Below are 15,960 nucleotides of genomic sequence, written 5' to 3'. Positions count from 1 at the left end.
ATTTTTTCCCTTTACCTTTGTTAGATCACATTTATGAATTAATGTGCTTCTCGTTTTTCTTTTATATAAAATGTTATAAATAAATCAGTTATAATCAAGTGGAGTGAGTGGAAAGACACAACACATTTACACGTGAAAAAATAATTAATTGTTTAATTTTTCTTTTGAAAAAAACTGAACACGGGTCTCACAGACCCGAACACCATACAAGGGTTAACACCAGGGGCGGAGCGTGGGGGTGGCTTACGGGGCTTAAGCCCGGGTTGTTTTGTCAGAAGCCCGGGGTATTTTGGAGTGTAATTTTTTCATAGTTAGATGCCTGGCTGACAACTGTATAAAACAAAAAGTACACACAATATTCGAAGCACATAGTGCACACTGTGGGAATTTACGACTGTGCGTGAATCCCCCCCTGATATTGGTATGATCCAAGCTCAGGCACTAAGCGACTGAGCGAGGGGGCGGGGCAGCTGCTGCCCGTGAGTGCGCTGTTGGAGAAACGGAGCCAGCCATACTAAGGAGAGCTTAAGTTTGACCAGGTACCAAAGCAAATCATTCGTACCGTACAAATAATGTAAATATGACGGTGCATCACGAAAGATTGATATGAAACTGATCACTTGACCAATATTACGTTACTTGCTCTTCAAGTGAATCAACAAATGGCGAAATGAAAAGCCGAACAAATGCTATTTTTTTTAGAGAGTCTTAGCTTACGTGTGTTTATTTCATATTTTCAGTTCTTACCCTCCCCGACTAAATCGGTTTCAGTTATGTACTGAAACATAAGAATGGACATTAGAGGGTTCTTTCAAAGAAAAAACTCAGGTAAATGTTATTTTATATATTATGCTTTGTATGTTGTTCAGTATATTTCTATGCAAAACAAGAGGGATTTCAGTACACAGCAGGATATTCACATTTGTAACCAGATATTTACACTTTAGGGAGAAAACATAAAACATTTTTACTGTACAACATCAATTTAGAATAAATTTTTGTTTTAGATAAATATTGAAATATATTTTGAATTAGTTAAATTTCAGAATAAAGAGAGACAGAGCTATTTTTATCACTTTCATCAAATTTAGGAGTACATATACACTAAATTTATTGTTAATTAATAAGAAAACTCCAGACGATTCCATTCTGAGCTGAAGAAGCTTCTGATAGGTTAGTAGAGTCCATGTGAGTAAATTGGTGGCACAGCTGTGGATGCATACAAGGCAAAACACAGAGCCTGTTTCTTTGACATGGGAAAATCAAGAGATATCAACCAAAACACCAGGAAAAGAACTGTGGAGCTCCATAAATGTGGCTCAAGTTTGAATACAATTTGGTGCCATTTGCAATTAAGAAATACAGACAGTTTCTCTCTTTACTCTTAAAGTTAACAAATATGTTTTTATATTTATCAATCTAAAAAAATAAACATTTAGTCTGATTTGATCTTACAATTAAAAAAGTGTTTTTATCTGAAGAGTAAATATCTGGTTTCAACTGTATATTTGATGATTGTCAGCACAAAGAGGGAGAGAGAGGAGAACGAGGACAGAACAGATGAACAAGAGCAGGTGAGACACACATGTTAGTCAAATGGTTGTTTACCAAAAGTATCACCGTATCATAGGTACTCATGTATCTCGTACCTAGTGTTTCTTTTTAGGTTTGTTATTTTTCAAATTCTGTATTTATTAAGTTATGCAGGCTTGTTTGCACAACAAGGCTAAATAATTATATAAACTTTTCTCAGTCTAAATAGTGGACTTTGGTAGAATTAAAAAATAAGTGTAGTGCAGGTCTATGATGATTTTTAGTGCTATCATCTAGTTCTGATTCTGGTTCTGTCTTGGTTAAGTCCTCAGTAGTCCTGATTTTGAACTGTTGTAGTCCTGTTTTAATTCTGGATCAGTTCTGGGTCTGGTTGAATTGGGGTTTAGTCCTCGTGTCTTGATACAGCCCTGACCTTGTTCTGCCTTGCTGCTTAATTAAAAAACTAGTTTAAGGTGTCCTGCACATGTGATATATATTTTTCCCTATATGAAGTCATTCTTTTTTGAACAGAGCCTATTAATCTTTCAGTCATTTCTACACCCCCCCCCCCCCCCCCCCCCCCCAAAAAAAAAAAAAAAAAAATCCCACATGCATACTACTCTTTGGGCTAAGCCCCGGGTGTTTCAAATGTCTGGCTCCGCCTCTGCTGACAACTGTATAAAACAAAAAGTACACACAATATTCGAAGCACATAGTGCACACTGTGGGAATTTACGACTGTGCGTGAATCCCCCCCTGATATTGGTATGATCCAAGCTCAGGCACTAAGCGACTGAGCGAGGGGGCGGGGCAGCTGCTGCCCGTGAGTGCGCTGTTGGAGAGACGGAGCCAGCCATACTAAGGAGAGCTTAAGTTTGACCAGGTACCAAAGCAAATCATTCGTACCGTACAAATAATGTAAATATGACGGTGCATCACGAAAGATTGATATGAAACTGATCACTTGACCAATATTACGTTACTTGCTCTTCAAGTGAATCAACAAATGGCGAAATGAAAAGCCGAACAAATGCTATTTTTTTTAGAGAGTCTTAGCTTACGTGTGTTTATTTCATATTTTCAGTTCTTACCCTCCCCGACTAAATCGGTTTCAGTTATGTACTGAAACATAAGAATGGACATTCGAGGGTTCTTTCAAAGAAAAAACTCAGGTAAATGTTATTTTATATATTATGCATGCATACTACTCTTTGGGCTAAGCCCCGGGTGTTTCAAATGTCTGGCTCCGCCTCTGGTGCAGCGTTTCCGTGAGCAGTTTTCCTGCATCTTGACTTGTGTGTAGAGTGTTCATAGCATCAGCATCATGTTTTTGTTTATTTGTTTTGTTGGGTTGAAAAATAGTTAAATAAACTGGTGATCATATTTATGGATCACCGTGGCACATATCATCAGCCATGTGATTTATTTACGCAGATGAAAAAGTGAGTGTGAATGTGTCTGACGTCACAGTGTTTTTGTGCGCTGTGTAAAAATAATTGTTTTTGATTGTGAGAGCGGTGATTCTGCAGATCATCAGCTATTTAAGAAGAAAAAAAAAAGAGTGAAAAAGAGTGAAAAAGAGAAAGAATTTACATTGTAGATGAATAATAATTATAGGAAAAAGTTTTGTGTTGATCAACCAAGAACAACTACAATCTTATTTTCTGCTTTTAAGAAAGGACGGTTCACAAAAACAGAGAGAGAGAGATGTGTGTTGATTAAGCAGTGATGATAATAATGAAAGTCTCTCAGTCTGTTTTTTACAGGTGGGGAACGGACCTGGATCAATCCTCCACGGGCAGCAGTCGGAAGAAAATTATAGGTTGAAATCATTAGAAAAATTAGAAACACTCAGCCAGAATTTTTGGCTGAATTGTTTTGCAGCTTCCCGTCCTCATCCCGAACAAGCAAGCTCCAAGGAAACGAATCTCTCCCTGAAGACACCGAGTGCGGTTTCAGAAGCACGAGCATGTACATCAACAGTGGACAGGAGTCCAAGAGACAATCTGAGCAGAGAGGTCCAGCAGCGCTGTGGGCAAACGGCATCAGAAAGAGAAGAACCACCATCTAGATTGGATGGATGGAGATGCGTTTCCAGCCAGCTGCAACCTCACTGTGTGTGAAGGACTTTTGAGAAGACTGTCTGAGTTTGACATTTGCCATGTTTGGAGTGAGATGGCAATAAGAGAGACACGGGACAAAAAAGAAAAAAAAAAAAACCTGACTGCCATTGGACTGAAAAGTGGGAGAGAAGGAAAGGAGCTTTCATGAGGGCTGAGGCTGCTGTTTTAGTGTGGGGAGTCAAATTAGGTTAAGGAATTCGGGGAGACAAGCGACTGCCTGGAAGTGGAGGATTGACACAGTGTCCAGACCACCACAAAAGGGGGAGGAAGACAAGCACTGAGGTATGCAAGTGTACTGCTAGAAAAATGGATAATATGATAATATGCACCAGAGATAATAAAAATCATACACAAAGTGTTACACATTAAAAGAGGGCATTTGTAGGAGGGGTTAACAACACACAGTGTGGTTGCCGATGGTAACCTGCAAGCATTTGGGGTTTAGCTGTGCCTGACTATGACAGAGTTTTTCATTTAGATGTTTCTGAAACAAAATTTGGAGTGAATGGAGTTTTGTTTCAGGAAAAAGGGGGAAGGTACATAAAAGGATACATAAAAACAGAAAATGTATTAACCCTACTAATACAAACACAAAATAACTCATGAAGATTAGACAACATCTTAAGCGTGTGAGTCTGTTTATCATCTTGTCCAAGTCTCTTAGTGTGATGCAAAAACCAGTGGACTCATAGCACATTAGTTAAGAAATGATCAAACAATAGTAGAGAAGTGTGTAGGAAAGGCAGCTTTAAGAACATGCTCTGCTGGATCTGCAGCTCCACAGACATGCATTAGACCTGCCTAATAACACAAACACACATGCAATGAAGCTTGTTATCTTTCATCAGTGTTAAAATTAGAGATGGCACGATACCACTTTTTTATGTCCGATACCGATACCGATATCATAAATTTGGATATATCTGCCGATACCGATATGAATCCGATATAGTGTTTTTTAATCAACACAACTGTTTTTTAAATATCTTGCTGCATTTTGTATAAGTTCATACTCAAGTTTAAAACAACAACTACACTAAAGCTATTCTGTTATACCTGTATGCAAAAAAAAAAATTTCATAGTTCAGCAATACTGATCAATCTAATAAACTCAAACCTACACCATCCTCCCTAGTCTGGTATTTTAAAGAGTACTTAGCGTAAATATTAAGCAACCTAACTAATAGGGTTCCAACTCCCAGCAACAACAAAAATAAATAAATAAAAAATAGGGAACCACCCCTCACGCTCCACCTCATGATGCTTAATCGACGTAACCAACCTTAATTTGATGCAGTGTGAAAAAAAATGGACAGAAATCAATTATTTTTCAAGAAATATTAAATAGATTCAACATCTTTCTTCAACAAAATTGCAGACTGCACAGATGATACCTTCCCAAAGGAAAAAGTACTATAGCTTACTAGGGTATATTAGACTTAATAGTCACTATATACAGTAATTGACTTCTATTCATTTTGCATCAAATTAAAACTTTGGGTGTCAGATAATTATTTATTAAAAGCTAGACATTTTAAATGAGAATAAGAAAGAAAAGTATGCCTTTGTGCCCCCTTTTCCCTGTTAATGCCCTATCGGCCCCCCTGGCTAAACTTTGCTAGATCCGCCCCTGCACAGTTACCAGCGTCAGCTACGTAGAAAAAGATCCTCGAGTAGAAAGTAAATAAATTCTAACAACAGCTTATCAAGCTTAAACGAGCTGCTGTTGTTCAGCCGCTGGTTTCCTCTTTCTGGTGCAAAGTGGGCCAAAAGCAAACAAGAGACACGGACTCGCGACAGAAAAGCCGATCAGCTGATCGTTAAGCAGTTTCATGATTGAAGTAGCAGCAAGAAGAGGCAGTCGCTCCATATATCGCTTGTTAAGCTTAACGCAGGAATGCTTTACAAACATTCAGAGATGGACTTACACACTTGCTTTACTTCTCTCGGGATAACTTTGTCGGAGATGAAACGCCGGGTTGCTAGCGAAGCTCCACATGCTATCCAGACCACCGACAGGTCCCGCATGCCACAGCCGCTCTATCACGTGATGCATACTGCTCCGACGTGCTAACGTTCTGAGGCGAGTTACGGCGTGTTGCAAGTTTTGTGAGGTGCTTTCGTGATATTTAATGGATCGGATTACATTTTTTATTTTTCTCCGATATCCGATCCAGTAATTTAGGTCAGTATCGGACCGATACCGATACGTAATATCGGATCGGTCCATCTCTAGTTAAAATAGTGTCAGTTTAGCAGACACTTGTTATCAAATACTGAATTTATCCAATGCAAAAATTGACTCTCTAGGTTACAGGACAACAATTTAACTTTTGTGGGAAAAAAGATCCTGGTTTGACCGACCAGTGATCAGACAATAAATTTAGTTGTTGATATAGTAAATTGGGAGAAGCTTCCTGCTTGATTAATGCAGCACAAGTAATTTACTATATGAGGGAAATTGTCTTTTGTGATACTATTTTGAACATGCTTTTCTGTCGTCCTGTCAACTTAGTGGGTTAATAGCTGATATGCAAATTAGTTGATCGTTCTTAGATTAATGAAAGGTGACTGAATTCTAGCACGAGTGAATGAGGTGTGTTGGAGTTTGTTGTGTGTTGAGTGGAGACTCTAAAACACTGAGTTTCCTGTTTTGATGTGCGAGTGAATCCTGTATTTAGATACACAACTCTGAATACGTCAGAACAAACTTCTTTTGTGAAGTGCATGACAGCATGTCACATGTTTTATGATGAAGGGAAAAGGAAAATTGAATAAAATAGATCTGTGGCCTAAATGAGTGAAGAGCACAGACCTGGTGATTAAACTCATAGCTAATAAGACATTAGGGTTATGTGTGTGTTTTGCAGCTGATGGTTGGTTTGGAGTGAATCTAGCTGATGATTTTTCTTTTGTTGTGAAGTCGAGCCTGCCAATTAGTATGATGGTATGATGAACCATGCTAATGGTGTGATTTACCCTCCTGAGATGAGAAGTTTGTGTCATGACTTAACAAGGCCTTTTTATTTTGATACTTTCACAGTGCACTGAAAGTTTTGTTTGATAATCTCTGTTCTTTAAGCAGATCTGCACGTCGGGAATTAAAAGCGCTACACGTCGTCGAGAAAATTGTGCCAAGTGAGTTCTCCACATTTAAATGGACTCTGGAGAAAGCCACTTATTTGGGACAATTATTAAATGAGAGTCCCTGTCCTAAAAAAGGATCCAGCGATGTAATCCAAATTAAAGTTCTTCTTTTTCTTTTTTGAAATGACGTCATTTTGCTGAGAGTGGAAACTAAATGCGACGATAGGTTCCACTATCAGCAAAGAAAGAAAGAATGAATGCATGAATGAATGAGTGAAAGGAAAACAAACTGACTGACTGGTAAAAGCTGACAAAGCTGACAAGACTTTACTGATGTAACATGACTGTGTGAAGTTGACCCCCGCCTGGCAGGGGTGCAGATAAGTCTGTGTGTGCTTCCCTTTACAGGAGCAGAAAGATGACAGCAACACTCGAGGTTGCATGATGATTTAACATTTTAAATGCCATTTTCTGTGTCTGTGAATTTACTATGTGTGTGTCATTCACTAGCTTGTGTGCTCACAGAGATAACTGTGACAAAGTATGCATACGCTTGCGCAAGCGCTAACATTTGCATTTTCGTTTTTACAGCATTACGGTTCTTCATGTGTTTGATCATGTGATTTATAGGAATACTGGCTAATGTTTCTCTACTACAAGATTTCTGGGTTTATGTGTGAAGAAAACTGTAGTTACAGGCTATATGTCTGATGGAGAAATTAATATAGTTTGAGACATACTGTGATGAGACCAGTGTTACTTTTCCACAGCGAGTGTTAACTTTATGGTGTTTTATGGCACCTCTGGAATGTGGATGGCCGATACCTGCCCACCAGGATAGTCAATGTGTGTTGCTAATGTTTGTTTTTCTGAGACTGCATTTAGAAGATTCAGCTGAAGCGGACAAGTGACATGAGTAAAACAAATAAGAGATTACGGTGTTTATGGGATAGTTTATTATGGGCTCATTTGCTGGCCACTTTTGAACCCATAATAATATGTGAGTGGAGTGACTTTGCTTAAGAGAAGTCACTGATTACATTAATGTTAACTGAGTACATGGGATGATCCATGTCTGGGGCAAATTGGGGTAATAATAGTGATTTAATGATTTGAGAAAACCTGCACATGACACTTGTCTTGCTGATGCTAAATGCTTTATTACTCTTATGATATAATTGTTTATAAGTGTGAAGTTTGATTTCATTTCCAGATCTTGTTTTCCAGGCCATGATAGTGTGTATGCAGGCTCCTGGCGGAGCCAGTTTTTATTATGCGAATTTAATATACAAAACACACTAACATCTTTTATTGCAGGATTATAAGTCCAGGGTGGTGCTGCTCCAGAGGAGGAGATGCCCTGATGTTACCTGGGATATGATCTATTTAACTTTTTCTTTAAGACAGGAATCTGGTTTTGATGAGTTGACTCATGGGAGTGTCCATGAGTCAAGAGGAGGGATCCAGGATTAATATGAAACAATGAATTAACATTAAATTTTGTTTTATATGATTTTTATGATTTTGCAGCGATTTGTGAGATTAACAGTTCATTTATAGGTATTAAACCTATGCAAGCAGTGCATCCATGTTCAGATGAGGCTTTGATGGCCTATAAGTGAAGTTCACTGAACACAAAATGTAGTTTGATGATTGTTGACATGCTCTCCAAATAGAAGTTTTTCCTCTTAGCAAGGAAATACAGGTGCAGCAGTAATCTCCTGAGAAATCTTCAGAGGCCCAGTGAGAAGTGAGAACCATTCCAGGCATAACTGACAGCCCAGGCAGTGGTTAAGGTCAAAGGTCGAGCTGGTTGGGGCCCATCATGAGATCAGACTTTGGAGCCACAGCAAGGACCATGAAACTGCGTTGGAATGAGAGCTGTGCCAAAGGGGATTTCCAGAGGCCAACAGAGGAGATTGTGGACAACAGATGGGCACCTGAAGGATGAGGGGAGCGTGCCAAGCTCCATCGACAACGCAGAGGGAATCTAAGGATGATATCATGATTCTGTGAAAGCACAGGAACCAGAAGCTATGGTGGTGATGACAGCAGTTTCCTATGAACATCACCTAATGCTGTGTCACTATACTGAGCATACGATGGCACACTGAAGACTGCTGGGATCATAACAGCACTAAGATAACTGGACCCAGCACCCCCAAGACAGCACAATAGAGAAATCTCACACTTGGTTGTTTCAGTGGTGAGGGGGGAGTGCTGATTGAGCCCCCGTAGGGTAAGCTCGCACTTCAACCTCCAGCCTCTGATCAACTCTAGGGCAACCAAGTGCGAGGTGTGACGGATCTGTGTGCAACCATGGGGAGGTGGACCCTCTTGGTTACCTTGACTACGACGCTCACTTTTACAGGACCCCAGCTGGTGCCGGAAACAGCTGAACCAGGAGGAAGGCAGAGAAGATGGACACATGACAACTCTCACCTAAGAGATATGACGCAAGACCACATCCATCCGTGGATGAACAATGCCTGGTACCGTTATATCCACGACAGAACAAAAGCAGAATCGGCAAATACAGACTGTTATGTCTGTTCCCATCTACCTAGCACGGCAACATACCCCACACTATATATGTTCCTGGACTAACTCTCAGGGAAGAACTACTCTATGATACTAGCAGAGAAAGGGGACTTTGTGTCCTCTTCAACAACACATGCTGCATTTACATAAAGAAGACGCACATTCATCAAATATGACTGACGCCCTGAATGTTTTGAGACAGATCCAGCAGGCCCAAAATCAGGACTATGTAAGTGATACAAGTGACTGGTTTTCTTGGCTTTACACTGGCTCCTGGTTACAGGTGCTAAAAAGACTACTCATCGGAGTTGGGATATTTTTATTTTTATTTTGTGTCTTTGTAACATGTATATTGCCATGTCTAAAACTCATGATTAACCGCATAATATTTTCTACTGTTGCTGCATATACAGCTATGACAAGTGATGATGATAATGACCCCGACCTGTTGGAACATGAAGACTTTGTGTAATTAATGATGATGTGACAGAAAATGTACAACAAGATGTTACAAACTGGTATCCCAGATAGCAAGGAGACATTGAACAGATGTTGATTTTCCATCTGAACCATCAGAATCGTCAGGATTGAAATGTCAACACAAAACCAATGTTGAAACAACATTGAAATACTGATGAAACCTGACACTGACATTGAAATAACATTGATTCACTGTTGTTCTGTCATCGTTGATTGTTGATCTATTTATAGTTGACAAGGTGACAACAATCACGTTGAAAAACCATCGATTTATGGTTGAGCGGGAAATTAAAGCTGCTACCACTTGGACTATTCCGCAGCACCCCTCTCAGTGGTACATCCCTCCAGGTAACCATTGTCTTGTACAGTAGAGCGGGACATTAGATTTACTCTCAGCGGAATTGACCGGAGAAGGCATCAGTTCATGCACTGCACTGGCCTGCACCACGATTAGTATAAGGTAAGAATGAATGACTTTTGTTCTATTCGTTATTTCCACGGTTGCATTTGAATAACATTAAAAAAGAAAAAAAAAACTTGTTAATGTAAAGTTTCGGATAAAATGTGGGAGCCCGAAATTGTGTCTACTTTCATCTTACAATCCGGCAACAAATAAATTGCACTGCAAACAAAGTCTATCAACAAAGAAAACATTTTCGTTTCATACTTTTCCGTTATATTCCCTTACAAAGCTAGCTTTAACGCTTCGAGGGTTCCTTTGTTCTTGCCGTCGCCTCGGCGCTTGACCCAGACTTTCGCTCTGTAGTTGCTTTTTAGCGTAGTACTACAAAAAATTGTAAATCTGTGATATATGATTGATAAACGTAAAGGTAACTGTATAAATGTGTTCAATGACTTTGTTACTTTTAATGATTGGAGAGCACCCGCTTCGATTCGCACTCAATTCAAACTTTACGCTGCACGCTCACCTAACTTGCGTTTGCACCTTTTGTCCACACGTAAACTGCGTTTAGCATTTACGTGTGGACGAGGAAGACGGAGAAAACGCAGCGTCAAAGGTGTGCGCCTATTTTGACGCCACACTGTGCGCCAAGTTTTTGTCTCGGTGCCATGAATTCCTACAATGGCAGACTTAGACAAAATACTGTTAATGTTATTATCTTCAGTGTTTAAATGCTTACATATACGGGTTTGCTTGTAATTGTTGCCTATATACATTTTAAGCTATTATTTATTATTTAGTTCAATCAATAGATCAAGTTTTGTAGTGACTATGAAATATATTGTAATTATCTGTTTCCTGTTTATCCTAGACAGGGCAAAAAAGGACTCCAAATTAAAAAAAAGATAAAAATGAAAGACTGGTGCATTGTGCCGTTTAGCACTGGTGGTACAGAAATAGTCCCTAGATCATGGATAAATGGGGAGAAATTGTCATGGCCTCCATATCCTCCGTGAGACACATTGAGGATCCACGACGCAGTAAAGAGGAGAGTTCATCCTGGTGCAACATGGCTCACCTATGCACCAGTCCGACTTCTAATAAGCCATGGTGGGTATCATCTGGATTGGTGTTGTATAAATGTAACAATAACAAGTTTTTCGTGTCCTAATTTATGTCTGGCCATACATTGTGTTTGTACTTCCAGACACATTTCACGAAGCAGAACGCAGTCTTCAGAAATATCTAAGTGAACACTGTGATATGTCTGACCTTCAGTCCGAAGCTGAAACTCAGACCAGTCATAAAAGAAAGCACAAGTAAAACTTTTTTTATTTCACAAACATATCTTTGATTGCTAAGAATTTATGATCTTGTCTTTTATACATATCTGTGGTGCTTGCATACTGCAATATCACCACATAATATAGTCCAAAAAGTGGAAGCTTGTAAACTTTTTATAAATGCAAAGCCGTGTACACTTGTGCACTTCAAAAATTCCTTGTATACTGTACCTTCTTGCACATCTCCGTTTCCTGTGTGTGTTGTTATAAATCAAACTGTAACTTTAGGAAAAAATATTCCAAAAGCACATTTGTAATTACTTATGACCGTTTTCAACTTTTTTTCTTTAGACCAAATCCCCTGTACACATATAGTGACTCAGAGGATGAGCAGCCCACAAAAAAAATGGTTTCCCCAGGCCCCTCGAGTGAAAATACCAGGTAATAAAATACTGTCTAGTGTCTTTGTACATATCTGTGTGTGACACAAGGAAACGTTTGACAAGTTGTCTGTATTCTTAAATACTTAAAAAAAAAGCATCTTTTTCTGTCAGACCTGACGAGAGCTGTTAACGAACTCCGTGAGGAGGTCAGAGCCATCCGCAATACCGGCTGCAATGAATCGGTAGATGCTGGGGTACTGGCTCTGGATTTGCCCTTGCACAACATTGAGGAGCTAAACAATGCAGAGCCAGCTCTTCAATCACAAGAGGCAAATAAGGCAATGGTAAGTATATAAAGGTTATGTACACTTTGTAACTATAAAGTGTAATAGCTGTCAGATGTGATTTAAATACATAACAACGGCCTGTTGATTAAACACACAAGCACTTGCATACACATTTAAGACATGAGACACGCTAATTCCATCTCTTAAAATGTGTCTATAGGTGAGACGCTTTGCCTTGATTGGAGCCTGACGCAGCAGTTAGGGGCAAACTCTATGTCCGAGTTTGTCTTTGCACAAGCAGTGCAGAAATGGCTCCGATACGCCCCAGATCGTTTGGGTGGTGCAGGACGCACATCATGCAAAAAATTACAAACTTCTGTGAATCATATAAACGTAAATCGGAAACTGTCTTTTAATAAAGTATTTAGCAAACGAAACATGCCTATTGACCTTTTTTTGTTTATTTTTTTTCTCTGTTACATCACATGCAATGCTTTCTTATTTTAGGATATTAATATTGACATGATACATTGTGAGACATTTGGGGGTTTTTTTTATAAAGGGTGTCCAATTTAAGGAATAAGTACAATTATGTGTTTAGGTGGTTGAAGTATTGATGGAAACATGCAGTAGTTTAGTATTGGTTAAAATACCTATAAAGAAAGGTAGATTTCCAGTCATGATTTAACTGTTTTAATAAAAAGCAACTGTGCGAAAGAGGCGGAAAATCAACACCATAGCTCAACAGTGTTTCAATATCAGAATCTGACATTGTTTCAATGTCAGCAGTATTAGAAAATATAACGTTGAATCAACGTCAGGTTTCAACATTGATTCAACATCAAAACCTGACGTTGTTTCAACATTAAAAAAGGGTGCAAGAGTGACGTTAGGTCAACGTCACACTTCAACGTTGGTTCAATGACACAGCCTGATATTGACTCAACATTGTTTCAATGTTTCCTTGCTATCTGGGATCTCACTTTAAGTTTTACTGACAACAGGAGGGAATGTCAAGGGAAAATTGTATTTAGTAGTCAGTATAATCTTTTAGTGATATAAGTTTGCATATGGTAGAATACTGCATGTAGTTATTTGTATTAGGAAATGTTTAACCATGTATGTTTAGAGGCATATAATCAATTGTGTAGTGACAGGATGTGTGATTTTCAGCAGGCTTGGTTCACCCCCACATCCTGGGAGCATGGGAAAGAGCTCGTACCTTGTTTTATTGTTTTATTGTTTTACGGTAGGATTAACGTAGCTATGTCTGTTTTAGTTTAAGTGCCTTCTTTACATATAGATGAACTGCTGGACTTCCTCACTGTGTTATCCAGGGTGAGGGGGGGTCACCCTTCTCCTGACCAAGGATGTACCTTTTGTGCTTTCATGTTATATGACCCTTTGATCAGCAACACACACACACACACACACACACACACACACACACACACACACACACAGGAACTATAAATAAAGACTGGGGCAGTCTCTGAGCGCGAGTCCCTGAGCCCTCACTCTCGTGCGAGAGCTCAGAGCTGCCCTTGCTAAGCAACAAGTAAAACTGTCTGTGTTTCTCGTCTCTGAGTCTTTACTGAAGAAGTGTTTTAGAATATTTTCCCTAACATCAGATCAGAATGTATGTTTGAATAATTAAAGTGAATGTAGTAAATAAACTCTGTAAAACTATCTAATAGTGAAATGTTCATATTTTATTTACAGGTTTGTAAAAACATATCACATGAAATTAGTTTCATTAAATCCAAAACAAGTTTCATCTCTAACTGCTCTGTGATTTTCAGCACATATACTGTACCATTTCTGTTTTTCACTTGTGTGACTGATTCATAGACGTCAGGAGTACCTAAAGAAAAACAAGCCAGGCTCACATTAATCATTTTATTACAGTTACACTAAAGATCAGAGCAAACACAGAAACACTGTGTGAGTCAAAACCAGGACTGTAAGATCTTTAAATGTTATTTAAAAAACTGCTGAACACAAACTGAACCTGATAAATGTTCGTGTTAATGGAGGTTTAATAAAAGTCAGTATCCATCCATCCATTCGCTTCTGCTTATCCTTTTCAGGGGCGCTGGAGTCTATCCCAGCTGTCATAGGTCGAGAGGCAGGCTACATCCTGGACAGGTCGCCAGTCTGTCGCAGGGCTCACACACAGGGACAGACAACCATTCGTGCTCACATTCACTCCCACATTCACACCTATGGGCAATTTAGATTGATCAATTAGCCTTTCCCCACTAAAAGTCAATATAAATAATGATGATAAAGATGGTTTAAATACTGACCATGCTGAAGAGAGCCGTACACATGAGTTTCATTCTGGTTGACTCCATGATTTGTGGAGGAGCCCGGACTGTGACTCTCAGACTGGATCGACCTAAAACAGGAAATAAACACAATTGTCATGGTCCTCGGTCTTTTGACCCAACGGTTTGTGTTTTTCATTATTATGATCTTGTGTTTGTTCTGTTTGTGTACTGGGGTTTAGACTTTTTAGTTCCTAGAGTTTGGTTTCTGTGTTTCCTCTGTTTAGTGTCTGTACCGTGTCTCTGTGCATTTCCTGTTTTATTGTGAAGATCCATGTCTTCTGTTAGTGTGTTCAGATTATGTTTTCCCCTGTCTCGTCAGTTCAATTTGGTTCAGCTGTGTCTGCCTCCTGTTTGCTATTCCACGTTTCCCTCTGTGTGTATTTATAGTGTGTGTCCTCGTGTGTTTGTTGCTGGTTCGTCTGTGTTCTTTCCCTGCATCATTCTGTGTCGTCCCCAGTGTCTCCCTGCATCATCATTTTGCCTTTGCTGTCTCTGTTTGTTTCACCTCTTTATGAATAAAACTCATTTGCATCTCAGCTGCCTGCATCTTAGGTCCTAATTCTCAGCCTCCACTCATCTGCCACGGCAGACCTGACAACAATAAACTCAAAAGCAACTGATGTTTGTTTAAAATAATAATAAAAAGTATTTTACCAACCTGGTGAAGCAGGAATCTGTAAGATAAGATAAGAATACTTTATTAATCTCAGAGGAAACCAAGCGGTCACAGTGGCTCAAAGACAGTAAGAACAGTAACTGACTAAACTAAATAATATAATATATCACAAAGTATGAATAATAATGCACACCACAAAAAGTAGAGAATTTCAATTCTGTTGTACCAGCTGCAAATGGAAGCATTTCATCGTGTAGTCGATGGATGTTAGTAGCAGCAGGTATAGAGTATTGCACATTGAGATATTTACAGACACCAGTGTGTGCATGTGTGCTTTCACATGATGATGTATGTTGTAAAGTCTGACAGCAGCTGAAAGGAAAGATCTCCTAAATCTCTCCTTCACACTGTGGGTGCAGCAGCCTGTCACTGCAGGAGCTGCTCAGTGCTGTCAGAGTGACCTGCATGGGGTGGGAGGTGTTATCTAACAGGGGTTACAGCTGAGCCACCATCCTGTCACTGACTGCCTCCACTGGGTCATGAGGATGTCCCAGAACAGAGCTGGTCTTCTTCATCAGACTGTTCAGATTCTCTCATTTACAATTATTATGTTTAATTGTTTCACTGATATTTTGTGTCATCAGATCAGAATGAATGTTTGAATATTTAAAGTGAATGTAGTAAATAATCTCTGTAAAACTATCTATTAGTGAAATGTTCATATTTTATTTACAGGTTTGTTAAAACATGAAATTAGTTTCATTAAATCAAAAACAAGTTTCATCTCTAACTGCTCTGTGCTTTCCAGCACATATACTGACCATTTCTGTTTTTCACTTGTGTGACTGATTCATAGAGGTCAGCAGTACCTAAAGAAAAAACAAGCCAGGC

General features: G+C 39.2%; 1 protein-coding gene and 1 long non-coding RNA gene across 2 annotated transcripts in view; one reads left to right on the top strand and one right to left on the bottom strand.

Annotated features, from left to right (window-relative positions):
* LOC146580106 (uncharacterized) overlaps positions 1-15,960 on the bottom strand; it is a 326,051-nt gene that overhangs the window by 4,217 nt on the left and 305,874 nt on the right. Inside the window, exons 43-46 of the mRNA XM_085268041.1 lie at positions 15,891-15,938; positions 15,112-15,127; positions 14,430-14,521; positions 13,937-13,984 (exon numbers count right to left, since the gene is read on the bottom strand). Coding sequence (XP_085124167.1) covers positions 13,937-13,984; positions 14,430-14,521; positions 15,112-15,127; positions 15,891-15,938 — 204 coding nt within the window. The remainder of the gene's footprint in view (positions 1-13,936; positions 13,985-14,429; positions 14,522-15,111; positions 15,128-15,890; positions 15,939-15,960) is intronic.
* Positions 2,211-13,706, top strand: LOC146580114 (uncharacterized). Its single transcript, XR_014891208.1, has 8 exons — positions 2,211-2,416; positions 2,618-2,705; positions 8,436-10,224; positions 11,039-11,277; positions 11,375-11,486; positions 11,802-11,891; positions 12,005-12,177; positions 12,341-13,706. It is a non-coding gene; the product is annotated as an uncharacterized LOC146580114 (long non-coding RNA).

This window comes from Mchenga conophoros, linkage group LG3, assembly GCF_057382185.1.
Source record: "Mchenga conophoros isolate Kocher_MC1m ecotype Shallow Benthic linkage group LG3, M_conophoros_male_GT1.1, whole genome shotgun sequence".
Lineage (NCBI taxonomy): Eukaryota > Metazoa > Chordata > Actinopteri > Cichliformes > Cichlidae > Mchenga > Mchenga conophoros.
The sequence above is the reverse complement of the archived record's forward strand: the minus strand, read 5'-3'. Positions and strand labels throughout refer to the sequence as shown.